The sequence below is a fragment of the Anser anser genome (genome assembly GCF_964211835.1).
Source record: "Anser anser genome assembly, chromosome: 14".
In the NCBI taxonomy this organism is placed as follows: Eukaryota; Metazoa; Chordata; class Aves; order Anseriformes; family Anatidae; genus Anser; species Anser anser.
This window is the reverse complement of record NC_139735.1, coordinates 7,250,524-7,278,469: the sequence shown is the minus strand read 5'-3', so window position 1 is coordinate 7,278,469 and position 27,946 is coordinate 7,250,524. Positions and strand designations below refer to the sequence as shown.

At 45.2% G+C, this 27,946-nt stretch overlaps 2 protein-coding genes across 4 annotated transcripts in view; both read right to left on the bottom strand.

Annotated features, from left to right (window-relative positions):
* Window positions 1–2,017: 2,017 nt before the first annotated feature.
* SAP30L (SAP30 like) lies at window positions 2,018–11,147 on the bottom strand. The gene is made up of 4 exons (XM_083798618.1): window positions 10,596–11,147; window positions 8,712–8,834; window positions 6,998–7,096; window positions 2,018–4,995 (listed from the first exon to the last, which is right to left on the bottom strand). Exons 1-4 carry the CDS (start codon window positions 10,779–10,781, stop codon window positions 4,867–4,869), a joined length of 537 nt encoding a protein of 178 aa, XP_083654744.1. The 5' UTR covers window positions 10,782–11,147; the 3' UTR covers window positions 2,018–4,866.
* A 3,253-nt stretch (window positions 11,148–14,400) lies between these two features.
* GALNT10 (polypeptide N-acetylgalactosaminyltransferase 10) overlaps window positions 14,401–27,946 on the bottom strand; it is an 87,661-nt gene continuing 74,115 nt past the window's right edge. For 2 of the 3 annotated variants that reach the window (XM_083798613.1, XM_083798615.1), the window contains exons 8-12: window positions 26,652–26,759; window positions 24,302–24,523; window positions 23,493–23,609; window positions 21,213–21,365; window positions 14,401–20,491 (exon numbers count right to left, since the gene is read on the bottom strand). In XM_083798613.1, coding sequence (XP_083654739.1) covers window positions 20,324–20,491; window positions 21,213–21,365; window positions 23,493–23,609; window positions 24,302–24,523; window positions 26,652–26,759 — 768 coding nt within the window. In that variant the 3' untranslated portion in view covers window positions 14,401–20,323. The remainder of the gene's footprint in view (window positions 20,492–21,212; window positions 21,366–23,492; window positions 23,610–24,301; window positions 24,524–26,651; window positions 26,760–27,946) is intronic. The other variant, XM_083798614.1, reaches the window with a different exon arrangement.

The following is a 27,946-nucleotide window of genomic DNA, read 5'->3' as shown; positions in this document are numbered from 1 at the left end:
ACACAGTGGAAGCAGGACATTTCCTACACCTCAGAGAAATGAGTTCTACAGTTTTGCTATAAGTTACTAAGTTGCTTTAACAATACACAGCTATCTTACAGTTAAAAATACAAGGTGTCCAAAACATTTGGCATAATATCAGCACAACACATGGAGGCCAGAAACAGAAGAGGGAACACAGTTTTTCTCTCCCAGTTAAGCCCATTCAGAGACTCCAAGCCGTTCTGCGAGTTACCTGCGATTTACCTCCCCTGCACCACGGCCGTGGAGTAGAGCTGTGCCTAGGACAGGAGCACACCCAGCCCCATCGGGGCACAGAAGGAGATCCCAAAGCCTGCTGATGCACAGGACGGCCTGCGGAGCTGCTCGCAAGGGAAGTTCAAGTTTAAGGCAGGAGCCCCCCTTCTCTCCCCGCTCTTTCTTCAACCATTAATTCATTCCAAACAGATGTGATCGCAGGCAAGTCAAAAACGCGAGAGCAGGGATAGCTGTGAGAAGTGCGAGGAGTACCTCCCGTTGTAACAGTTCATTTGCGCTTTGAAAGGGGAAAATGAGACCTCCCCTAACTTGGTAAGCTAGAGGTGGCTCAAGGGCGTCAGTGACAAGAGGAGTGAGGCATCAAAAACATTCCTTCGCCTTTGGGACTCTTCAGTCAGTGCTGCGGGCAGTGCAAGGACTCCTTTTGGAAGGGAGACCACCTCGTGTTACCCGCTCTGTTAAAGCGGAGAGGCAAAGTGACGCTAGTGCTCTCGGGAAGTGTAACGATCTGCCAGTGTAAATAAACAGTCCCCCAGCAGACCATTCCTCTCCCCTCCAACTGCAGTTACTGCTGAAGATCTCCCATTGGTATTTACATTTGGCTCAACCAGAAGACGTAAAGTGCACAGCTCCCCCCTTCTTCCCCTCTCATAAAACATCCATTACGAGAGTCGACACAGAACAAGCCTTCCCCCGCGTTGCTAACAGTGGAAGGGTGTTTTGCTCAGTCCTTCCATAGGCCGCTTGCGTCCTGTTTCTTCGTCTCCACCATCATGACCCACTTGAAAAAATGCACTTACTGCAGATTATTTCTGCTCTTCATTTCAAAGCCTCTCCAAAGCCAGCTTGCACTTTAGACTAACTTTAAATGCCAGACTTAATGTGTTTAGGTCAAGTTTCGCACACCACAGTATCTACTGCTTTACAGCCAGATTTCTAAGGAAAACTGGGATACCGCAGTACTGGGGACAGGCAGCACGAACCTGCCCCTCCTGCTTTTCTCAGTCTGAACATCTAAAGTGCCTGTCAAAAGAAACATTAGCTTTTGATGCAATTGTTTACTCCAGGTTGATATACGATATTCGTTGTGGTGCAGTTTTTTGTGAAACTGCATTCTAACGCAGCCTCCTTGGATATATTTGCATTTTTCAGCCATCAGATTGCTGCTTACTCCGGTCTTCACATGCTTCAAGCTCCCTCAAGTTGAGCTCAAGCCATTAACTACCAAAAACGATTTCTTCTTCTTCCCTTAAAGTGAGCAGAGGGTCAGCACACAGGATGAAATTAACTCTGGTAGAGATGTTTCTGCATTATTTGGATTTCCTACTAATGGCTTTGGATCTGGTCAGAGGTCTAATGAAGTTGATGTAACTCTTCAATGAGAATTGAATTAGTCTATGTAATTGGGTTTGGCTATGTAATGGCTCGAGGGCTTCAAAGATGATTCTCCGCCCCAGGGTGAATGTCACCTATGCAGGCTTGGAAGATAGAAGCTTCCACTATTATAAATGGAAGATGACGTGGTCATCCCCCATGCCCCAAGGCTTGAGCTCCATGGTTCAAAGCTAGACAGAATTTAAGGCCCATCTGTGAAAAGCAAAATGTAAAAAGAAGGGAAAAAAAAATCCAAAAACTTATCACACCAGCCAAAGCAATTTGGGTCTTCCACCTTTCCAACGAGTCCCATCTAAAAGTGCTGAGAAAATGTCCTACCTCATGGCTTCACAAGTGTGAGGTTCAAACACATTTACTTTGAAGTTTAAAAAAAAAAAAGTTGGAAAGTCTTTTTTTAATTGGCATGCAGCATAAGGAATCAAATACACAGAACGGTATTATACAGAATGACAATTGCATTGTTGCGTTTTCTGGTTATTAGACACTAAATGCTTTTCAAGAATCACAGGCACCCTGAACATGGATATTGCTACTGAATTGACGTGTGATTTCAGTTTATAGCACGGCAGCCAGAAAGTGGCTAACCCTTCCAGCGAGACATCAGCTTTCTTTTGCTCAAGGCGTTTTGCTCTGGCTAAGTTGAGAACAAGGTAATAAGGCATTTGCAAGGGTTTATAAGGCTATGGGGTCTGACAGCCAAAGACTCTTCTGTTTCTTTGGTATCCTGCCCCGAAGCTTTCCACCTTATAAACAACTGCTAATGGCTGGTAAACATCTCTTCATCATCACACTTCACTAAGAATTTTTCCCAAGAAGTATAATTGCTTTAAGAGAGAAACCAAGAATCACATTTTACATCCATTGATTATTTTCAGAAAAAAAAAAGTTTCCTGGATACCACCTCTGCACAAAGCATTCCAGTGAATACACCTGAACAGATGGAACCTGCCACCATATTTCCTTGAAAAGAATCATTTTGCTGCTGGCTGCTAAAACACCCCCAACAGATTTATTTACTTTTAGAAATAAAATCAAATGACAAAAAAAAAATACAACAAAAAAGAAACCCCCAAACTACATTTTTTACAGTTTTGGTCTAGAAGTTACGATGAGGCACAACTCTCAACTCAGAAACTCGTTTTCCCTTGGTGATATCCTCTGATTACATGAGCACTTGGAATATTAACATGCAGTCAGAGAACGTACCACTTTGCCTATCTGTCTTGAATGAGAGAAGCCAGATCATGTTGACTGATGTGGGAATTGTTCCACCCTTTCAGTAATGAAAGGACCGGGATAATTAGGGAAGTTTTAAACATTCATGAAATACCAATGCAAGACATCCTCTCCTCATTCCGTGAGCCTCTCTCGTGTCCAATGTTCTTAAAATCCATATGGAAACAAACGAGGAAATGCTGAAACCATCACACTCTCCAAAACTTCACAAATGGGGCATATACCATAACAGATTATTGTGCCTATGACACAGGACTTTAACACACTGAAGTTCATTTAACTTGTTGATAGAGTATTAGCACACAATTCAAAGCTGATGTGAACAGCTTGCTTTAAACTGACATGATTTTTAAAGAGACCCTGGGAGAGCTTCAGCAAGAGCTTCACTGTGTGAACCCTTCATGCCTTACAAAACACGTGATGCAGTACGAAGCTGGGATTGTGACCTGTGTGTTCCGTTCTTCAACAAAGCTTCATCCAGTTTGGGAATATTAAAACCTGCCATTGGCAAAATGCTAGCCAATGTTTTTTTTACCGTTCAGTTCATTGCTTAAGGCTTGTTGAGAATACACTCTCTACGTGGAGTCTTGGCATCTTTTGACAGAGCGGAGACGTTGGTTAGGACAGCATGGAAACAGAGCGGTGCTTTAAATCGTGAGATCCCCTTGAGTAGAATTTGAGGTCACAGGAGAACAGACAGTCATGAGCAACACTTCCATAAGCTCCTTTCGCCAAAATAACTACCGTGTTATTTGTAAGGACACCTTGGCCTTAAATAACAGAATCAGAGATATTTCTTCCTACAGTGCCCAGTTAGCGAGCACCAGCATGCCACCCTCTGCTACAGAGAACGCTCAGAAAGCGCACGTAATGCTCACAACAGGCAAGTGCTCCGATACTCAGGATGCTTTGTTTGCTTGTAAAGGCAGATGAAATGCACCATGCTCCAGCCAGTTTGCTGCCCTGGTTATGGCACTACACCCGTTAGCTTGTCTTTACACTGGAGACTGCCAAGCCTATTAATCCACACAGCAGTTTTGTGACACCTGCTAAAGACTAGCTTCAGCGTAAAATTCACATCGCCTGTGACTGATACCTGACGTGGCACAGAGATTAAGAGACAGATGTCGAACCCATTCTTTCACCTATCATCACCCAGCCTTGAATACAAGGGAAACACATACAAGTGAATTAAATGAGCATTTCTACCAACGCAATCAAACCCAGCAAATAAGCTGTATTTGCCTTGATACCACATTCTGAGGAACTGCAAAAGTTCTTAAATGCTTACAGACAATTAAGTTGTGAGTTCTTAAATACAAGAACTTATAAAAAAAGAGATTGTAGAAAGTTGTTTGGCTTCCATGTCGGGTGAAACAAGGTGGAAAAAAAATTTCAGACTAGTCAAGTAGCGTTCACTGGAGTACATTTGGTGAGCTGGAGCATTTGTAGAAGTTTGAGACTTGAAGCACTGACTCAAGGCAAGACTGAGCACGTGTAGGTGGGGAGCAAGCTTCAGACAAACTTCTGACCCACGCACCTCGATAATGAATTTCATCTCTGCTGCTATTCCAGTCCTGTGCCAAGACAAACTGCATGGTGTTTTGTGATGCAGTCTAAATTCAGTGAAAAAAAATCCATCTGTGATCTAAATTACATTGAGATGCAGATTTCCAGAAACGTTTTAAAACACTGAGTTGGCAGACTCTGCAGTCCCACAAGTTTACTTTGTTTCCTCATTATCCTCATTTCTTGATTCCAATGCGACTTTTAAATGAGGGGAAGAGAAGTCTTCAGAAACATGCTGTGCACATGTTTTCATATATTCCTGATAAAAATGTCTATACTTTCCTGTCATCCAGACTTACTGCGTTTTAAAAAAATTTACAATATACTTGCACAGTTTTTATATACCTAAAATGCACAATACCATCTGTTCCTTCAAGATCCCTCTTATTCCGAGTCTCTTGTTAATCTTCATTCTAGTTGCTTGCTACTTTCTGATTTCTGGTCCAGCCTGCTCTTGTTGTTCTTTACCATATAGATGAAATATGCAAGCGTCTCTTTCTCATTCACAGGAATATTCCTGAAGTGACGACTGACAGTCTAGAAGGACAACATGCAAAAAGACAAAAATTTGGAAATTAAGAAGTAGAAATAACCGGAACTGTGGGTTCTCCGTGTTTTCCAAAAATTATTTTAGGGCCACTGAGCGTAATATACTTTTAGGCAAACATGCACCAATTCAAACTGTCAGTCCTCGTTTACCTCTCTCTCTCTCTGTCTCTCTCTCTTTACAGCTGGAATGTGCATATGAACAGAGCACAGTCTTGCTATGTCAGCAGTATTTGCAGCCAACCTACAAGCAGAATTTGGAAGCCAGAATGTCCTCCTGCCAAAGCAGCATATTCTCTCCTCAGTGGCATTTCATGCCGAGATTATTTGGAAAAGTAAGCTTTCCCTACATCACGGTATTTTAAGGAGAGTGTCAGAAATACTGAAACACTTTTCTGTGCAAACCAGATGTAGCAAAGATTTAGAGTCCAAAGAAAAATACACTGGGTAAGCTTTTACTGAAAGGAACACCAGAGGATTTGCAATGGGAAGATCAGAGATCAGTTAGGGCTACTCCTCTCTGATACAAGCATAAGCCCTGAACCGTTAGCGGCTTTTTCCTCAGAAAGTGAATAAAATACCATTGGAGCTGGATGAGGTCTGCCTCTAATAGCGAAGAAGCTCTTATTGGTACCCAATACAGCTCCAAAGTTGAATTTTATTGCTCAGCCTGCATCAAGTCACTCCAAGAAGATTTATGGAAGTTTGAGTTTTCCTTACGGTGGGGTAGCAGCAGGAGTCTAAGAGCCTCAGGCAGCAGTGATTCAAGCATGGGAGCTGGACGAGGATCCAGCGTAGGGTCAAAGCTGCTCAGACTTCACAGGAAATCTGGGAAGTGTGTGACAACTTTAAGTTAGGCTCCCTTTCAGGTTATTTTCTGCTTGCACAGTAGTTTTATTTATTATTTTTTCCTCCTGAGCATAAGAATGGTAAATTGCTCAAGTATGTAGCCTTTCATGGCAGGAGGTACCTGGCAGACGATGAACTGGTTAGTTATAACACGATAAATCAGCTCTACTAATGAGGACATACAACCACCCTGCTTCGTTTACCTTACTCCTACGTGCACTACACTACACATTCTCTATAGTCTGTACACTCATTCCCCAGCTGACTTGCAAAGAACTAGAAAGTGTTTTACTGTCTTTTTTGGTCTGATGCTTGTTGTTCTTTAAAGCAGCAGCAAAACTATTCAGTTCTGGGCAGACAGTTGTGACAACCTCAACTTACAAAAACAACCTCATCATTCTTAACTGCTACAGTTCCTCCAACTTTAGAAAAGATTTTTCTTAGAGAAAACCTTCAGATCAAGTGAGGAGAGAGAGCAGAGCAGATGCACACCAAGCACAGCTAGCCTGAATAACAGAGTTGCAGAGAGTTATTTCTTAAGTATGGTGTGGAAAAAAAAAACACACAAAAAAACAGGAGAGGACCTTAAGAAAAAAAAAAAAACTTTTACTTGTTGACTTACTAGAGAATCATAATACAATCTGGACAAGGGAGGGAAATAAGGAATCTGAAGTCATGGTCAGAGACTTTGCCTTAAATAATAAGCAATTCCAACCAGTTCAAGTGGCTGTGAGGAAAGAGAAAATAATAGGGGCACTTAAAATGGCTATTAATGGGTACGTTTGAGTTTCAGCAGAACAGAGATTTTTCAGATAACATCCAAGCCACTCAAAGCTAGGTTCTCTTTCTGTTTCCTAAAGGTATTAGGTTAGGAACTATGAATAAGGAGGGAAAGGAAGCAGAAAAAAGCAAGTTACTAAAACATGCTTTCAAGAGCCAGCTTCCATGTTTTCCATGACCATCTCTGGTGAAAGAAAGCACGCAGCTTTCTGTTGGCACCATCTCCTAAGAACTACCGCAGAGCACATGGTATTTGCTAGCGAGAGTCACTATAGGTATTGGTGTCCAAGAAGTGGGCACCTCAGCACAGGAGCAAAAAAGATTTTTAATGACAGAGATAATAGTACCACTTGCCACCACTTACTTCTGCTAGCTGAGCCTTGTTGAGTCCAGGCCTTGTCTGCAGCTTATAATGTCTCTTGTAACGTCGCAGAGTATTCACTTGGAGCTGGAACAAATCAACCTGGAAGTGATACAGAGAACAGCGGATAAGCACTACCTTTAGCGTCTATTAAGCATAAATGCGGAATAATCTAAAAAGAGCTGTTTCCTCTTCAACAGAAAGGTTCCTTGCCCACATTTAGAACCACATCAGCTTGCCTTATGGACAAATCTAAGTCTATTTCGTACTTGTTAATGTTAAAGGACCAAAATAGCCTCAGGGAAATACAAAATTTTGTTCTGGTTCACATGCTGTCAACAGAATTGCTGGCTAATTTCTGCTCTCAATTACACCTCTGCAACCTCTGAGCAAAGGGGAATCTTTTGTTCCCACAAGGTTTAAAAAACTCACATACAAAATAATTCAGCAGGCATCGAACAAAGGGCTTGTGACATAAAACAGAGTACAGAGAAGAAATGAAATTTAAATATTTCAATGGGAAGTGCGGAGTTTAAAAACAGGGGGCAGGGGGAGGCTACAGGAAGATGAAGATCATGTGGGAAATGCCATGTTTCAAAGACAAAAGGAAGCTCTGCCAAAAAACAAGAAAACAAGTCATTAAGACTGACACACTGCAGAGTTCCATATTCCGCTATGTGATGCGCATCCCTCCGTTTGTAACCGCCAAACAGCCTGCACGCCCTGTAGCACTAACATTCCTAGGTGCCAGCTGGGCCTCCACCAGCTGTTCTGGTTAACTGATGTAAACTCTGTACTGTAAAGTTTCAGCAGAGATCCGTACGGAATGGAAGCACAACCAGCTACAACAAAGGGTCACGTATCCTTGAAAACAAAACAAACATTACTACTTTTTTGAAACCTCCATGCAGGAGGTGTGGGGACACAGTTTTGCTGGCAAAAAAATTCTTATTTTAATTCAGAAGAATGCCTTTTGCCAGCACGGGTGGCATTTCCAGCAGAGGGCTCTGCTGACATGGCCAGAACTCGGCTCCTCTGTGAACATTACCTTTGCACAACTTTTTGCGATGTCAACAGTACCAGAATCATCACCAAAACAAACGCTGCACACAGTGGGACAGAGAAGAGATGATTCTAGCATTTTGAAATACAGAAAGGAATATGCCAGTTTCCTTAAAATAAAAAGCCTTACAAACATGGCCTGCAATTTGAAGGTAATTTCAAATAGTGTTAAAAATAGCATATGCAAAGGTCTGCTGCAGAAGCCTAGTAGCCCTGGGTATCACATCCCCAGTCACAGAGTCACTGACTGGATTCTCCAGTGTCCTTGCAAAATGATGCATGCTAGGTAACTAAGAACCATACTAGGACCCCAGTCATCGCTGGAATAATATACTTTTCTTACCTTTAAAAAAGGGTTAGTAACTAACAGCTCCCCGTTTGGGAGTGGTATAGACACGAAGCTGTGCAGTTAGATTATTATGCCTCTTTTTATATAAAGCTTTACGTGGTCAAAGATTTCATACAGGGATGATGAAGAAGAAAACGAGGACACCACACAACCGATAAGAGTCTTCCTCAAAAATGAGAGTAACTCCACAGTAGTTTCAGCTGAGCCGCAAATTAAATTATTTTCTGATACACGAGAATATCCAAGTGAAACTTCACCATGCTCAAAACTGGTAAAGCATCCTACTACAACTCAGTACCTACTAACCTCTGGGACATCTGTGTCATGCTCAGGAGAGTCACCTCCATCATCACTGGTCTTCCTTTTTCTTTTGTTTCGGACGCTTTGAATAAAATTCTTGTGAAAATCACATATATACAGATGTCTCACCTAAGGATCAGAAGTGGCAAAAAAAGCAATCAAAACGGGCAGTGTAAAAACAGCACTCAGCAGCAGCCCTCAGACACCAGAACCACAGCACACGTTCTTACTACCTCATGACTGAGGGTAAGAGGCTGACATTAAGAAATTTCTAATCTTATACCCCAGGCCTGGTATCGTACTCTTGTGCTAAAGATAACTTACATTACAAATACCAAAGACAAGGAAAGTGAAGGACTCAAGAGCTCCAGTTGAACCTGAACCTCAGAGATAACGTATTTCTTTTTTATGGTTGTAGTCATATAACAGAAAGACATAGGGAGCTGTCTGCAGGAAATATTTTCTTTAGGAGCAACCAGGTAGCTACCAAGTAAAATATTATTCTGCTCCACCCTGGTGAACTTTCTGGTTTGAATAGTACATAAGATTGTTAATGCAAGGGTTTCAAAACCTAGGCAAAACAAAAGCTGGCTAATTACTTCAATTAAACCAGGCAAAGTAAGAGCAAAAGTGTCTATAACTTACCCTACCACTGAACCCATGTTTTAACAGATATTATATCATTAAAATTAGTGTACATACAAAAAAGGGCCACAAATCATCAAAATTATTTGACGCCAATAAGGCGAGAATATCTTCAGGTGACACAAGCACCCTACATTCAAAATCCCTTTCTGCAGCTTACTTTCTACTTTCCCTTCATTTGGAGTTCATTAGGCTGATTTCCTCTTTTTATTTATAAAGCCTTTCATCTAAAAACAAAGATTTTTTTTTCCCCTAGAATGAAATAACTACACCACTAGACTATTCTGCGGGAGACTACGACCAGGAGAACTGCAATTTTATTCCTAAAAACCAAGAGGTTTTAAATTTAGTCACCCTCTTCCCATGACATTTTGTATTTTGGCTGTATAAAAGGGATCTAACCATCTGGAGAAAATGCCACATGGCCGGCCGCAGAACTTCACCTGCTTTGTTTTTAATGCTTTTAACCTTTAAAGATCAGATAAGAAAAGCAGGCAGAGCAGACTTCCGGTAGCAGAGTCGCTTCTGAGAAATTCCTCCTGCAGTCTTCACGAGCTGCTGCGCTATACCTATTCTCTACCCGGCAAACAACCCGCTTCTATCTTGAGCTGACAGCTGTCACTTCGTGGAATTAAGCGGCCAGCAGCAAATTGGGCTGCTTGGTGCCGACCAGCGAACAACCAGGCGGGTGCTGTATTTACAAGGCAGCACGCCGCACGGTGCTGCACGTTGTGGCCGTGATGCAGCGGTTTGTATTTTAGTAACCTGCTTCACTGTGACTTTAATTAGTAAGAATGGACGCTAGTTGCTCTTACATCGAGATAGCGAGCCGTATCGCTGGTTTCACCCAGCAGCACAAGCACGTTCCAGTACGAAACTGAAATTAAAGCAGCACGGCAGCCCCCGGAGCAAAGCCGGCTTGCTGCCTGGCTCCCTGCGAACACCACCCTCTGCGCAGAGCCTTCCCTCTCAGCCACGGCTTTCGGGGCTGCCGCATTGAGCCTCAGGAGCCCCTCCGTGCCACCAAGGCACCGCTGCCTCCGCACCCCGGCGCGTTCCCCTGTGCCCTAGCGTAAAAGCACTGGAGGCAGCGAGTTTGCAAAGCAAAGCACCCAGTTTCGCCCCGCAAACCTTCCCCACAGCTCCTGGGGCTCGGAGGACCGCGGGGAGGGGGGGGGGGGGACAGTCCAACTCGCCGTGCGGAGAAGCAACTTTAGGGCCGGGCACGGCCGGCAGCAGACTCACGCTTTTATCGATGTCCAGCTTGAGCTTCTTCTGCGAGATGCTCTTCTGGATCCTCTTGCTGAAGGACGCGTTGCCGGCGGGGCGCACGCAGCGGTCCCCGTCGTCGATGAGGCAGCAGCTCTGGCCGTAGAAGGGGGCGGCGGGAGGCCCATCCCGGCTGTCCTCCTCGGTGCTGAAACCATTCATCGCCCGCCCGCCCGCCCGACCCTCGCCCGGGCCGGGGGGGGGGAGAACCGCCTCAGCGCCTCAGCCCCTCAGCCGCCGCCACCGCCTCAGCCGCCCCTCAGCCCCCGGGGGGGACCCCGCCGCCCGCCCGCTGCACCCGCGGGGGCCCCCTCCCGGGGGGGAGCCCCCTCAGCAGCCCGCAGGAGGCCGCTCCTCCGCCGCCCCTCGGCTCGTGAGGAGGCCGGAGCGGGGCAGGGCCGGGCCGAACAGGGCCGGGCCCCGAAGCGCCGCCGCCGCCGCCCCGCGGGGGAGCCGGGACCCCGCGCGCGCCGCCCGCTCCTCTCCTCACACACAAAACCGCCTCCCCGGCGGCGGAAGTCCTGCCCTCGCCGCCCTCAAAGCGCCTCGCCGATTGGGCGTGCGAGGTTCGAGGGGAGGAACCCGCCGCCGCCGCTCCGCGAGGCTATTGGACGAAGGAGCTGTCTGTCTGCCTCCGCCGCCCGGCCCCGCGCTCGCACGGCTGCCGGAAGGTCGGTGCGGGAGGGGAGGGGAGGGGGGCGCGCGGCGTTGCCAGGGCAACGCGGTTCGCTCCCCCCCCGCCCTCCGCGGCCTCCCCTCAGGCGAGGCCCGGCCCCGCGCTGCCCCCCTCGGGCGGCTCCCGGGGCGCTGCCCCCCGGTCCCGGCCCTTCCCCGGGGAAATCGGGGGACCCCCGCGGCCCCCATCGCCCCCCGGCCCGGCCCCGCCGGCCCTGGGGTTTCCCCCATGTCGCAGCGCCCGGCCCCGGCCGCAGGCTGGCAGCCCCGCGTCCCGCCCGCCGATCCAAGCTGAGGCGGCGTCGCTGTAATTAAACGTGGTCAAAATAAAAAGCAAACGTCTAACTGCGTGCGTTTTTTCCCCTGTGCTTGTAAATAAGTCCCTGGGACATGCTCCTGGCAGCATCAGCACTGGAGGTGTAAAAAAAATTACACTTATTTTTCTAATTAGGAGGCAGACAGTGAAAAGATTGAACCTGGAAAAGCGCTTCCAAATGCACGATAACTTGAAAGTTTGCATTTCTTTCCTCTCTGGACAAAATAAAAAGTAAAGGGATTCCTCCTGCCCTGTGGAGACATCACTTCTGGCAGTGCTGTCAGCTGCGGGACACCAGAGAGCAGTTACTGGAGAGGGGAAAAGCATTGCCCCTTCCAGAAATAAAGACTTTGTGCATAAACAGCAAAAGGAGGTGCTATAGAATAAAATATTTCTGCAAAGTCTGAAATCATACACTCAGAAAAGTGTGCTTTAGTACAGAAGGAACCGAGCTGCACGTGCCCCCACGAAATACCTCTGAAGGGAAGAGGCCGCTCGCAGCCCTGGGGGAGCAGCCGGCCCCCAGCAGCACCCACACGGGTGTCCTGCAGCCTGCTCCCACCCAGCCGCCTCGGGAACACCAAAATATCTGTGTTTGAGGCAGCTCCTGCAATACCAAGCGTGTCAATAAATCTTGAGGGCAGGGCCCAGTCTTCAGCCACTTCCTCAACAGTTCTGACTTGTCTTAGTTTTTATTGCTGGTGCGCTCAGGCGATGAATAATTTGTTTGTTCGTACTGCAGAACTACAGCGCACTCTGACAGGGACGACGCTCCCAGAAGCCGGCCACCCCAAGGGGTAGGTGGTGGAAACAACTTCACCTGCAGACCAACAAGCAGATAGTGAGGAGCAAAGAGATCGCTGAAATAGTCTCGGATCGTCAGGCAGGACTGCCTTGACATTTGGGAAGCTCAAAGCACAAACCGTAGGGACAGACGTAACAGAAGCAAGCAACTAGATAAAAGGGAGCGTGTTTGTATCAGGCAGGGCTTCCTCCTGTCCCCGTGACAAGGAGATGCTGCAGGTGCTCCCCTGACTGCTCCACAGGGAGCTGGGAGCAACTGGAGGAACAGGCACCAACAGTGCCTGAACAGGTTGGTACTTACCATCAGGCTGTATTTCTGCCTGCAATCTTATCCCATGCAAATGAAACCATTCTTTTAAAATTGTTTTGCAACACCTACTGAGGGGAAAAAACCAAAACAACCAAAAAAAAATAAAAACAAACTTCCTCTCGTCACTGTCTGTTTGCTATTTCAATGCTAACTACCTCCAGCTCAGGCTAACACAATGACTTTTTTTTTTTACTCTTTCAAAAAAAAAAAAAGTAAATGGAGGTCTTCGTATAATTGCAGTTTATTTCAGCATATTAATCCTCATGGGAACCTCAAGATTTCACAGTCTGGTAGTCCAGAAGTAGCTTGCTGTAAAATAAACTGCTTCACAGAGACATTCTTTATTAGGTATCTATCACTAACCTGATCTAATAATTCTTTGTGGGAACTGCAATGAAGTGAGAAACAATGTTTCATAAACCCATCAGCACTGAGGCAGTTTTAGTGCCTTTGAAGCAGTAATAGCCTGCCCATCCAAGTCATCCCTCTAATCAAATTAGGGAAACCTGCGCAGGCCTTTAAATCTTAGTTGGAGCAGCACTACCTCCTACAGATAAGTCTGCAACGTAGCTGTCATCTGGAACCTACTGTTTTAATGGCATCCATTCAGGCTTCTTGAGACAAATGCTACACTCCAAAAAGTACGGGCTGCAAAAGATGCCCTAGAAAGAAGCTTTTTAATTTATTTATTTTTTTTCTTACACCCCCCTCCAGTCTTGGACTAAAAGACTGCTCCCACTGCCCGAAGACCAGACCACAAAAAGGGCAGAGAGCTGCTAAAAGCACTCCCCTGAAAACCAAGGTGTAGGATGGATCTACCAGCAGTTGTACACAAGGTAGGCATGCTGAGAAAGGAAACTGAGGGCTCCGTCTTCCCCTAGGCTAGGCAATTGATGTGCAACGCTGCACTCCCCCAAACTGCAGGAAAAGGTCTTCGGAAAAGGTGCGCGTACAGGCTTGGGTGTTTGTTAAATTTCACTCTCATGACCATTTATCATGGCGGCAAACACACAAGCTGCCTTTCAGGAAAGCTTTCTGTCGCTTTGAACACGTGGCTGATGACAGGCTGGGAGGGAAGTGTCCCAGGCATGGTAGCTGCCGCCCAGGTGTCAGCTCCCAGGGACGCCAGGATGTCCCTCCAGGATGTCCCAGAGCACCTCCTTACACGAACACAGCTCCCTCCACAACTCCTCCAGCACAGTCCACATCTCCCTAGATTTCTGCTCAGGCATCCTCCTTCCCTTGCGGCTGCTGCTTTGTGTTAAACTTGTCTGAGGTGAGGTGCTGCTCCTCGCATGGGCTGGTGTTTTGGGGTGCGACGGGGCGTTCCCCTTGGCTTCAGAGATGCCTGGAAGCAGCTGAAGGGCAGATGGGAACTCACAGCTCCTGCCCCCAAGGCACCCCGGCAGCCCCCAGCTGCATGAACCTGGCAAGCATGCCCAACACAGTGTTCAGGCATGAAAGCAGTAAACCCTGAAATTTATAACCCAATACAAAGGACAGCTGGGAAGGATGTTTCCCAGTGGGGCTGGAGAAAAGCAGCATGACATGGCAGGAATCCTACAGTACAGAAATGTCAGACCAGGGTAACTAAGCTTCTTCTCATAAGAAGTAGAGAGAAGGGAAATCAATCACCAGAGCAAAACAGGCATGAACAGTCATTTCTGCATACACAGTTTCAGAAAACACATTAAAAATTTATTTTAAATATATTATAAAAGGAAGTCCATTCAACTTTAAAAACACTAGGCATTCTATCAATGATTCCCAGTTTATGAAAGCTACTACATTAAAGTGCTACAAGTCCTTTACCACCCCCAGATATTAGGCTGTTGGTCCTAATATGCACAGAAATAAATATACACTGATTCAAGAGGCACCATCCAGTTTTACAGATAAAATGCATGCAATACAAGAAATAGACGAACTTAGACCTTATCACCAAGACCCTGGAGAATGCATTTTAAAACAAATTCCCTTCACCACCCTACAGGCTAAAGCTATTTGTTACTGTTATAACAAGGGCTAATGTTTCAGACTAATTAGCTTGATCATTTTTTTAGCATGATTTTATTGTGGTTGAAGTTCACATTTCTTTGCTCACTAATTGGCATTAGAACTCTTTTTTTTTTTTCCCCCCCTAGAGTTGAACTAGTAACTGTGAGACCACACAGATCCGGTATCTTTAAATAAAACTCCCAAATCCCTCACATCTGCTGGAATCATTGAAGCCTTTTGGGTAATACAGAAGCATCAAGAAAGCTCAAATGCAGTGATTAAAGGAGCATACTCAACTAGCAGAGGCAGAGTTAAAAAACAGACAGGATTTTTATTTGGATTTCCATTATCTATTGTTGCCTAGTTTCATACACAGATCTCCAAGTTAAAGTGTGACATTATAAAGGAGCAATCGAAGCAGAAGGTGAATTTATTTCAGTTACACTTTAAACTTATAAAGGAAGTCAATCTGACCGATTAATGAAGAATGTGAAATGAATTGACAACTGAGCACTGAACGCTGATGGAAATTTTGGATCTCAGCTTTCCCGTTCTCCACCCATCACATCTCTCCCCTCCACTTGAACCAAGTGACGACTTGAAATTTGTTTCAAAAATATGGGCTCGACACTTACTAAGGTGGCAAGGTAAAGCACTTAAAGCTAAATCTTACACAAGTTGGGAAATTGCAGCACACAGACTCGCCTTGCTTAGGATCAAGCAATAGGCCACTGGGAAATGGAAAAGGACCTCGTGCTCCTGCCCCCCCCGTCCACCTCCCCTGTTACTACATATCCTGTGAAAGGCCATTAAACACTACCTCCACAGACTCTGATAATAACCTAAAGCTGTTCACCATTTTGTCAACAACTTGCCAATGATTTAAGAAGCATTTAAGAAGCTTGCCATGCTAAATAACTGTTAAAATGGAAAGCCAACCTGCTGCTTCTCAGGTAAGGACTGACGTAGGCACCATCAGGCTTTGTCACAAGTAGATAGAAACACAGTAGGGGAGTAGGAGCATGAACTGCGGCGGGTGGGAATGGATGGCACACTTGAATCCCCTGCTAGCAAAGCCAGACTGTTTCAGACATAACTACCAGCACTCTTTTGACTGCAAGAAAGCACGACAGGCTGACTGCTAGGGGCTGTTCTCTCCAGTCAAAACCATCCAAGTGTCTGTCTGTATCCTGAAAGACAATTTAAAATAAAGGCTTCTCCCTTTTAACCCAGCAGTTATGCAATTGCCCGGTACGGCTTTTCGGATATATCCCTCATCTCCCCTCAGTGATGCGAGCCGGCAGAACTACTTTAATGATCCCGCAGTTGCCACGAGAGCACCGTGTTCCTGCAGTACCGGTGGCTGGTGCTGCCTATGTGACTTTCAGCACATTGATGTCTCAGGGCAGCAGGGGAGAGCAAAGTTTGCTGACTGGAACTTTCCACTAAAGGAAAGCAAAGCCCCGAGCACAGACATTACAGTAAAACAAACCAGGAAGAAAGATAAGGGGAGAAATTGCTTTCTTGCTACTTCTGTATTAAAGATTTGAACACGCCCTTTAAAGGTTTCTCAGGGATGGAAGGTGTCGACTGTCTGTAAGACACTTCTGCCAGAGATTTGATGTGCCCTTGGGACTATTTGTGATTTCCGATTTGGCTACTTAGAACATAAAAAGCAGGACCTTGCAAGCCAGTGAAATGTATTAGCCTTCGCCATGAGGTGAAACATCCAGCAGCTAACTAAAACATGCTCTGGTCTAGCTTCAGTCATCACAGCGAACCAAAAGGAAGCTGCCACTCTTTCCAAGTCTTCCTATCCTAAAAGAGACGCCATCTGTCCTACCGCCCCCAAATGACATCAATTTAACAGAGGAAACTCGGAAGCTTCTGAATTACTGTCATCCACACAAATTTTGCACTTGGAGTCAAACATTTAAAAAAAAAAAGCGCATACACACACACAAACACTGCATGAGTCGAGCTTTCTCATACATCCTTATCCCCCCAACCCCTTCCCCTCTTCTCTCTTGTCCAGCAAGGCACTAGGAAATGGTTCAAGTTTAAGCATTTGCTGTACATTTACATTTAAAAAGGCACATCTTTATTTTAATGATGCTGTATTCCCCCATTCGGTAAGGGTCACACTTTCTTCTATTATGGTGTGGAAAAGAAAGTTAAATGCCCAGGCATGAAAAAGGGCACCTTGCACATATGAGGTCCCCAAACCTATTACTGTCTGTAGACCTTAGAGAATAGCACCTGTATAAACCAAGAACTTCAAGAGCAAATCAAAGTATTATTATGCGACATAACACATATCCAGGGATCCCACTCCCGTCTGGGATTCTGATATTTAAAAGCAGCAGAATTTATGCAGCCATGGAGTGAGGGTTTGCTTGAATATTTTTTTGGGGAAAAAGGAAAAGCATTTATTTTGCATTAGATAATCACTGGTATTTAATCTCCAGTCTTGACTTGCATGCAGATACGAAGATTTGCTTACACATTCATGCTTTAGCAATTTTGCTTACAAATAACCAAAAGGTAATTGGAATAATTAACCAGTTTGCCCAGCAAAGGCTCGATTAAAAGATGTAGACTGAAACACAGCTTCTATTTCTCAATCAGTGAATGGTTGGCTATATTAAGTCTTCTCATTAGTCAGCAAAGCCTCTAGGGTATTGAAACTTTTAATTGATGTAAATAAACTAACAGCTCAAAGCCCAGTGAGCCAGTCAGAAGTGTACAGAATTTGTGGGGTACTTGCAAATTCAGATGGCAAACCTTGAGAAAACAGATGAGATCAACCACACTGAGAAGGACCCAGTGGGACCAGTCACCCCACAGCTCCAGTTTCCTTGTACTGGTGGTCGGCTGTCAAGCAAGAAACGCCTCAACATTCCCTAATCTTTCGGTGCATACTACTAAGAGCTGTCCTTTCTCACCAAATTAAGATCACTCTGTGGTAAAAGACCTGCTCGTTACTGTAGTTCTCTCTGAAGCAAGCATCCAGCAAGCTAATCAGCTAGGACTCGCAGCTCTCTTCGCAAGGTGAGCCCAAGTACAAAGCAAGCCATGCATTTTAGAAACAGAAACTAATCCTCTTGTTAGAAAACTAAGACACAGAAAGCTGCAAGCTGCAATCAGAATGCCCTATGTCCATGTATATCACTTGCTGATTGTGTTCCGATGATATATATAAAAAAATTGCACTGCTCATGGACAAACAGCTTCTTGTTCCACAGGTACTAAAACATTCATAAAGACACCTAGTCAGGCCATGTAGTGATCCACAGTCAACATCACTAGGCTAACGAGAGCATTAATAACTTAAGGAAAGCAAGTCGGACACAAAGCACCGGGAAGTGGCACTCTCTCCCACAGAAATGAAAAGGGATCCTAATGACAGACAGATCGTAGGTACTGAGGACATAAGACATCAACACTGGTCTCAATTCCACTGCAATACTGCTGCAGAACTGTCACAAGGAAAGCCTAGAGCTTTTTGCCTTTCTTCACTCCCAAAACGTTAGACACTAAAACATTTGGCAACCCCAGTCCCAGCTGCAATGCCCATTTTCCCCCGCTCTGTAACAGCACAAACCAGGTGAATTGGCAGCACAGGTCAGATACAGCTTCGGCTGTGAGGATACAAAGGTGGAAATGATTTTGGCCTCACAGTCAATACATCAGACTCAAGCACTAGAGATGCACGTAGTCGTGTCCTAGTCTGCTCCCAGTTTACAGACACAGCACTATGTGGCCTCAGAGACATCTAAAACACAGGTCGTGGTCCTACAGCTGGCAACAGGAGAAAGGGCTTCTTGCGGAGCTCTGCAAAGGTGGGAGCCAGCCTGACTGATTCTTAACACTAGGCAAAAATCTTGATTTCACAGAAAAGATTTGTCAGAGCAGAGCTTCCCTGATCCAACAACGAGGGCAGGTCCATTAACCGTGTCGATCTAGAGTCCCAAAGGGGTACACTGCTCTTGCCCTGAACGATTCAGCCTTTCACTCCCGGAGGTAACTGCACACTACCTCTTCGTGCAACATTACTGAATGGACGATTGGACAAACTGTGGAACTGGATGATTATTGGAAAAGGCCTAGTTGCATTGATTTAGGTAGCATCTTTGCGAAAGGTTAACTGCACCATCATTCACAGCTTTTGCTAGAAAATGTCACTGCTGCCTTCAGTGTAAGTTAACTGAATTATTAAATGTTTTTGCAACAACTTCATTTTCAACCAGTGTTTTGTTTCATTTTTTTTAAACACTCACTTTTAGATAGACTTGAAACCGATGGTCCTTTGTTCATCCTTCAGTGTCAGCACTTTTTTCCAGCTTCTGGGATGAGATAAATCTGTTTCAGTGTCTGGTCGATCCCGCAGCCCAACCAGAAGGGTAATACCTTGTGCTGCAAACTGACTACCCAAGGACAGGGTACCAGTGAAATCAGCCCCTTGATCCCACACCTCTGCTTAAGCAAACAGATCTCCTGTCACAGTGAGCTGTACAGAAAGGGAGAGAGAGATTAAGAGCATGCTCCCCCAAACCTACACCACCACTGACCACGGGACTCATCACTGGAATAAACTACATACAGACTGATGAATAAATGGATACAAAACAATGGCTAATCCCAGCCCTGACTCAATTATCCTGAATTAATCCGCTCACACCAATTGTGAATTGAGTTAGCCTCTAAAGGAAAAAAATAAAGTTGCCTTCGTGTTTAACTCTGAGAAACTCTGGAGGTGTCCATGCTAAAAAGATGCTGTATAAGAGGTGAATTCGATATCCAAAGGCTCCTAACAAAAACCTTAACCTGTAAGAACCGTGCTCACTTAAAAACTCTCTGCTAATCTTTCACCTTGAGGATTCAACAGCGAGTGACAAAGTGACTGTAAAGTGAATGGAGCAGAAACGCAGATTCCTCATCGCTAATAACCACGGTGATAACCCCAACACTTGGCTGCATTTCCTCTAGAGCTCATTCCTTTATCACAGCTATCATTGGGAAAGTAATAACAGCCAACCTGTTTGAAATATATTTTGGTTTAAGGCAAAAAAAATCATTTTGTTTTACATTTTGATGTCTTTTTTTTTTAATGTCTATGACATCAGAGGATTGAATTTTGTGTTCAAGATTTTACTTAGATGGATTTTGGAAGATAAAGCACCTAAGCGGGAACGCTTCAGCAGGTTGCATAGCAGCTACATAAAGTACTGTACTTTGAGGGTCCTGGAGAAAAAAAATCATTTAATGCCAAACCTAGATGGGAAATAAAACTTAAAAAAAAAAAAAAAAGCAGTTGGAATCAACATTCAGACTCCTCTGAAAACAGAGTTTCTATTCCAGTCTCAGCACAGAAATGGCTCTGGAAAAGCCTTTAGAATTCCACCATCCCCAGAAGAGAAGGATGCAGCATCTTCACAATAAAGACTGGCCTGCTAGTTTACCTTCTCCTGAGATTCTCCCTTTTACCTTCATTAACTGTTAAAAAAAAGTATCCTTAAAAAAATTTTTTGTAACCCTCCCCAGTAAAAACTATAATTGTAAAATATATATATATATGTATATATATACAGTCAGTCTTTTTTAAAGATCAAGATTTCTGTTAAATTTTTCCAAGACGGTTGAGTTTGTATGTTCAAATATCCACTGCTGCGTTGGAGATGAGGGGTTGCAGCTATTCATAAAGATCTTTCGATCACTCTCACTGCAGTCCATACAGCTGCTGCTTACTGGGTGGTACAGGGTCTTGTCCTGGAGAAGAGAAATTTCAGGTGAGGTCGCTAGGCAGAGAAGCAGAGCTGTTTTAAAACCAACAGAAAAAAGTCTTAAAAACTAAGGCAAGCCATTCTGTCACTTGAACCTGTCTGAAGAAGTTCCACACTTAACTGGTTGGTAAGTAGCACGTCCATTTCCACGCCCTCCCTTGCTGCAGTACTGAACCCAATGCTCACATCTGCATTGGGAAGCTCCAAAGCTACTGCTGAGAGCAGGTGCTCCACCACCAGGCTCTCTTCCTGCTGCAGCACTGTGTGTGCAGATTGCAAGGGCTAGGACATGGCATTTCATCAAGAATTTGCTTACCTGTTTGCAACAAAAGCATTGCTTAGTAGGAGGATGAATAAACCCTTATCTACTTTTGGCGTGACCTTCTAGTGCTCAGAACAAGCCAGTAAACGCAGCACACTCCTTTGCAAACTGGTTTTGCAAGGGTGTTGCGACACCTCACTGCCAGCCGTGGACGGGACTGCAAGGACAATGCCCTTTTGCTTAGCAAGCCCTGGAGAAGCTGCGCTCACCATTCCTAACCCGTGAAGCAGGGCACTCAACTCTTTCTGATCAAGGGTAATTAATGGCACAGTCACTAAGAGACAAATAAAACACGGGTGGTGGCATTTGAAGGAGACTCAGGTGCCTACAGGCAACTTGACACCTTAACGAACACACATGCGTGTGCACGCGCGCACACACTCACTCTTCTGTATCTCCAGAGCTGGTTCCCCTTCATCCCGTGGCAGTCGTAGAGGGTCACAGGGCTGCTGTGGGAAATGGCATCAAAACAAAACTTCTTGGTATGCTGAGGGTCCCCGGGACGGATGTCTTCTCTCCAGCTGAAGGTGAATACCTGCTAGGACAAAGCGGACCCTCAGGACGGCAGGTACTGGGCACAGCGCTTCCACCAGCACAACGACATCGCCTTCTTCGCCCGCAGGGTGGGGACTGCTTCAGGGAAAGGACAAAACTATCCTGGAGAAAAACTGCTTCCCCCTCTGGGGACAGGGACTGCTAACTAGGGGGATCCGTAAGAGCTACCCCGCGACTGCCACGCAGCATGCTAAATGAGGCTGCGCTGCTGCACACGGCCATGCTAGTTAGCTCGGGTACTAATAGCAGCCTTGAATGTCTCTGCAATGCAGACATACATCATGGACTAAGTGAGCAGCTGACCAATTACAGCACTTCGCAGCTAGCAAAAAAAAAAGGGGGAGAGCTACAGGAGCTCTGAGTTAACACCGGCAGTAAATATCCAAGTCTGCACAGACAGCCTGCAGTCACCTTGAGTTTGCCCCGTGCCTTCTGGTACCAGACACCAGGAGGTCCACAGCTTCCCATCCCACCTCACAGGAGTATTGGAAGGGTAAACGCTAGGTCAGTGCTTCCTGGTGCTCTCTTCTACCGACCCTGCACTGACTTAGTCCTTCCAGACCTCTTTTTGTTGGGGTGAAGTGAAAGGAGGGATACCACGGAAAAGAAGAGAAAGGGGTTTAGCTCTAGTGACTAGGCATAACCTATCAAATGCCTGGCAAAATCATGTATTTAATGAAAGCTGCTGGATGCCAGCACATCTTTAATCTATAGTGTCAGAACATGGGGGAAACTGTCGGTGGATATACTACCCCGTGAATGCTCGGCTCCCCTAGCACCTGCTTTCGGCCACAGCTTGAAACAGGAGCACAGTCTAGCTGCATCTTATGATGATCACGGCTTTGCTTATCGCATATGCTTTAAGCATTGTAAGGCTGAATCTCACAAGAGATAACAAACGTGTTTAAATGCAGGTGCTGGTGTGAAGCTTCTGCTCCCTACGTTGACAGAACAGCATCTCTGGTAAAAGTGCAGGCGTCCCCTGTGACCAGCACCAGTCAATGTGGAGCTGCAGGGCTGCTGGCCAGCATGCCCCCCCCCCCAGACCCCAAGGGAAAGGGGCTCTTCTGGGGGCTCCTTTTGGACCCAGGTGAGGGAATGGCTCTCAATTCAGAGAGGATCTCGTGGGACAGTAAGAAAGACCGGTAATGAGCAGAGCGCTACTACCTGAAGCAGTGTGGCCAAAAACTTTGGCATAAAGAAGCTGCTTTGCTCCCGTCTCCCTTTAAGCCTCTCTTGTGAGAGAAATTACCATAATCATTTAGGTTCAAGGCAACACAAAAACCCAAAACGCATTCTCCTCCTCAACATAAGCCAACACTAATTGTTTAAGATCCTCCTGACACAACAGAGGCTTAGTTTTGGACCGTGCCCGAGTAAATTGGTTTCTAGTTTTCATGCATCAAAATTGATATGCAGCAACACGTTATCTCCTAGTACTGAAGCCATTCCCCTGAAGAGTTACGCATGGCTCTGCAATAGAGGCATTGTTTTCTTGATCTTTTCTCAGCTCAGCTACTACACTTTAGACAAACTAATATTTCCCTCCCTTCTGTTACAATAAAGCTGTCGTTTCTGGCACCTTATATGTCGAGAGGGTGAATCTATAGCCCGGCTGGTTTCATCTCTCTCCAGCAACGGTTGGGTGTTTATAATGTATTTGCCTCCTGTCAAGAGGATGATAGCGAGCGGTTATTGAATGCTCCTGCAGCTTTATTAATATGCATGATGCTCCTCTATCACTTCTTTCAGCACAACCTTTGAAGTTAATATTCACTTTGTTACATATTACAGCTGCCTTGTTACTGGTTTCTTTTATTATTTTGGCATATTGTTTTCTTGTGCTTTCTTTTGTTTACTCCGAGAACTTCAAAGCGGAGGTAAAAGCCCTGCACAGTCTGCCAGGCTCCAGGCCCTGCCACAAGCAAAAATGCCACATCGGGCTACCAAACCCATCAAGTAAAATCAGCATGTGAGTCTCGGAGTGCACAGCACCCTCTGCTCACCCGACAGAGTTCTGCAATGGCCTTGCTTCTCAAACATTTGTTTGTTCTCATAACTTCCCCCCAGATTTATTTACGAGGAGAAGAGTTATCAGGGGGACTGTTACCTGCACGTTGTTCCACGCTGCCTCTCCTCTGTCCTTCACGCAGCTTTCCAGCCTCAGTGGGGATCCCAGGGCTCCATGCTTGGTATCCACACACAGTCCAGTTCCTACATTGCGAATCTGAAACAGCAAATTAGTCACTGAATCTCCTGCTCTTATCAAGTGACAGACAAAATAAAAGAAGACTTAAACTGCCTCAAAACTTAAACTGCCTCAAATAGTGGTGGTATTTGTATGGAAACAGTTTTACGACTCCTCGTTTAACTATATATCTGAGTTGGCAGATAGCAGCTAGAAGAAAGCACAGGAACTCAAAATGGGACTCACTGCCAGCTGTAAAATAACCTGCAGGACACAGCAAAAATCATTAGCTACACAACTGTAGAGCCTGCTGTGTTGTGTACGACAATCCAATACTTCACTCCTGAGGTGCCTCTTCCCCAGAACACAGCTGACTTTCAAACCAGGGATGACTTTCCTGGCTTTCAGATGGGAAAACCGATGAGCAGAGCAGCTCAGAACAGTTGTGTAGCCCTTTGGAAATACAAGATTTCTACTATTGCTCAGCTGCCTCCTATTCCTAGTTCTCCCCGTTGGCGTGTTTTGCCTTTTACTAAATACATAACATGCAGACCAAGCCAAGTCTCTCTCTCTTTTTTTTTTTCCTGTTTTTTTCCCTCCTATATCTGCACTAATAGAAACTGTTGTTTCACTGCTTTCATTGAGCAGGCCAACATAACGGTACAGGAATTCTGGTCTTTGAAACACTTCGAGCCTGTTTGCCCACTGCACATTTCAGACCCCAAACTTGCCTCTCCCCAGGCAGCTGCTGGAGGCTCCACCGGTGGGTAAAACTTGGGCAAGTCCCACGCCACCTCGCTCATGAACCATTTGAAGCTCTTGCAGTTGAGGTTGTTGCGGAGCTCCTTCTGAGCCGTGACATCCCCTGCAGAAAGGTGCCGGTACTCAGGCCTGCGCTGGTAGATGTACTCTGCGTACTCATCCATCCACACCTCAGCCACCCGCTTCAGGTTCTGTGGGGGTAACAGCCATGTGGGAAAACCAGGGGGAAAAAAAAACACAGGTGAGAGATCTCTGTACAAACTACTGACATTAGCATTCAGAACAGCTCTCCTGTTTTTGCTCAGGAAGGATTTTCATTCACATCCACTCTTTCTCTCCAGCTTTAGGAGAGAGATTATTTTTATTATTCTCTAGTTCCAGGGGACTTTTAGAAAGATATTTTCAGCTGAGGTCAAAACAGAATCCTGGCACTTGGCCATTATATCTAGTTCCTTGTGGCTAAGAAAAACAACATTAATCAAAAGTTGGTTTTTCTATTTTTATTATTTTTCAAAATAAAAAAAAAGCAACTCAGAGAATGATGCTGGTAAATACCACTGGCCATTTAAAGGTCCCTGACAAGAAGCTTCTTCCTTATATCTTTCCTATTGTATTTTATATTCACCTAGGAATGGGATTTGTACTACTCCCTTCTGGAAAGCTTCAGCTCACAATATTCTTACCACTCTTTTTTGGTTTCCTTGTGTAAAAAGCTGTTTAAGAGAAACTCTGAGATACGGTAGGAATACGCAGCTTTCAGGGGATGACCACTGAGAACAGAAGCAAAGGGTTTACTCCCTGGCAGCAGAGTATTTCACATTGATCTGCACAGCAATCCCACAAAACCAAACCAATATCCCCCCCAAAATCACGCCTGTCACATCAGTGTTAACTCCAGCTTTGTATTGGCTCTGCAATGAGACTTCTCTTCTTCTGGGAAAAACTCAGATATCTGCACACGCTGAATTCAAGTATCGCTGTAATGCTAAAACATTGCCCTAATCCAACCGAGTGATTCCAACCCAGCAATGACCACACACCACCCTCCTGAGCCAGCCCTGCTGCTTGCCATCAGGCACCCAGCAGACCGTCGGGCCTCGGAGTGCTCTCTGACACTACTAGGGACAGCCCTGGTGCCACACAGAAATGTGCCACGTGTAGTCATGACTTCAGCGACCCAACAGCACTGCTCACCTCGCTTGGAGGCAGTCAGTCCAGCAGTGGTCACCCATTGCCAAAATAAATTCGGGTGTTAAGAACGAGCAGCGTGCCGACCCTGCCCCGAGCGTGGCCTACACAAAACGAGAGAAGGCGTTCACCTCAAGGTGACTTTTATAATCTTAGATGCCAAGAAACAGCCTTCTCTGCACCTGTCCACCATTTCCTTCCAGCACTGTGGGGGTATGCAAGAGCTAAATACCAAATCGAAAGAAATATATAGCTCCTTCCTGAAGAGATGGCACAGACAGAAGAATGCTCTGTCCTTCTGACAGGTCATTGCTGGGCTGGGTAATAAACTCAAATCTATAACTAGGGCAATGCTATTAAACTGAGAAACATTTTAACACCGTGCAAGCTGTAAGACTGCACGACAGCAAGGTATCTTCTTGTGGTTTATAGTTTTGCAGCCTTCCTGCTCCTATGATTTTTCTTCTCCCCACCAGAGGGCAATGCAATCCCTTCTCAATTTGAGAAATTAATTGGACAAAGCTACTGCACAATAAGCAAAGGCTCTTTCCTCTTTGGGGTATGCTAGATTAAAAAATAAGATGGCACAGAACTTCCATCGTAGAGAATTACAGCTTGCTCATTCAGTGGTCTGTGATGCTTGAAACTGAGAGGTCTTTCAATCACCGAAAGACAATCAGCACGCTGAAGCCTGCTGCTCTTGGAGAGCACAACTAAAATGACTGAATTATTATACAAATAAAACTGTACCTTGTTTTTTTATTGGTGATTCCATACCAAGTGCCTGATTGCAAAGCTCTTTCTCAACACCTAGCAATAGCTGGTATTTTGAGCATGGAGCTGTCTGTACGTGTCTGTAGCTTCCCTAGACTCTCTTCCCTTTGTGCTAGACATCCTCCTCTGCAACAACTGCTCCATTTGACCCTTGTACAAGTACAATTTGTGTACTACAAGCCTCAATTTTCTTCCCGTTGTGGGGTAACGGAAGACAATGGCACAGTCACATTGCGGATGGACATCTTTTGTAGCTTAAGAGATGGAGAAAATAGAAGAGCTTTTGCTTTGCCAAACCTTCCAAGGGGCTGCTGTCTGATCACACGCATGGTGAGGGGGAACATTGCTGCCACTTACCCTTGCCAGGCTGACTCCCGTTGGAACCTTGTAAGGAACGTATTTTCTGTAGATATGGCCTACTCTAGAGCAAGGGATGTCCTCCATACGACCCCCACACATCCATACCTGTGAAACAGCAGAGATAGATTCACTCTTGGTTATATGGAGAAAAAAACAAGAAAGACTTTCAAGTTATAAAAAAGCCTAACCCCGATTTTTTTTTTTTTTTAACTTTAAAGTACACTCTCTCTGAAATATCCTCCCTCCTTGCTTTAGTCTCAAATCCTATAACTACTTGATTGGAGCCATGCAAGCCCTGATTTACTGCAAGCACTATCAAGCCCGATGTCTAAACAGTTTAATTTTGTGTTTCTTAGAGGAAAGAACAGAAAATAATCCAGAGAACAGCACACTTTCAATTGACATATGTTATTACAGCAATAGCGATCATAATGATTAAACTGGACTGCCATATAAGATCCTGGCTATAGATTGTTTATAAGGGAGGCCACGTCTACAGTACAGGTCAGGTCTTATGCAAAATGCTCTGGGGAATTCACGAGCCTGCTCCAGTGCCAGAAAGCAGTAAAAGACCTGCTACTTTTCCTGGTGGTTATCACTGCAAAGTCTGGGATATCGCTCTTATGGTTTTATTGCTGACAGGCACTCATTGCTCTTGCAACCTTACAATTAAGCAGAAATCCCTTCCTGGTGAAAACATAATTTGCCTTAAAAAAAGTCCTCAGAAAGTCAGTGAAACACACTGCTAGTTAAAGATGACTACCTTGAGGCTTGATTAATGTCTGGATTACACCCAGAAGTTTCCTTCCCCATCTGGGAAGACTTCACTTTGTGCCAACAGTCTGCAACAACTTTCTGTTATTCCTTATTTATAGCCCGGGTGCAGTCATTTTGCCCAAACAAGTGAAACCAAAGGAGACATTTCTGAAGCAGCTAATCTCCTCCATTAGGTTTAAGAAATATATCGATACGTGCTTCCCAGAGATATCTAATCAACAGTGAAAGAAAGTACTCTTTGCTACGCAAGCCAAATGCTTTTCTGAATTCTTGAAGCACGACATTGAATGGCCTTCGTTTTGTCCCTACATCTTGCGTTAATACCCCCAAGGCAGCAGTATTAAAGAAGGCCTGCTGCTGCTGCAAGCTGATGCAGAGCTCTTGAGCTCTCCATTCACTGTGGCTAATTTGAGCCACCACAGTTCACCGTACGATGAGCTTAGCCAACAGCTTCACACATAGCAGGCAATTCTATTAATATTCCACGGTGACAATATTAAATACTTAGCTCGGAA

Excerpts from the sequence above, each read along its gene's own strand:
- SAP30L (XM_083798618.1), bottom strand. The coding sequence starts at position 10,781 with ATGAATGGTTTCAGCACCGAGGAGGACAGCCGGGATGGGCCTCCCGCC. Across the intron at positions 8,835-10,595 it reads AGCTGGACATCGATAAAAGC|GTGAGACATCTGTATATATG; the intron begins GTGAGTCTGCTG and ends TCTGATCCTTAG. Across the intron at positions 7,097-8,711 it reads ATGACACAGATGTCCCAGAG|GTTGATTTGTTCCAGCTCCA; the intron begins GTTAGTAGGTAC and ends TATCACTTCCAG.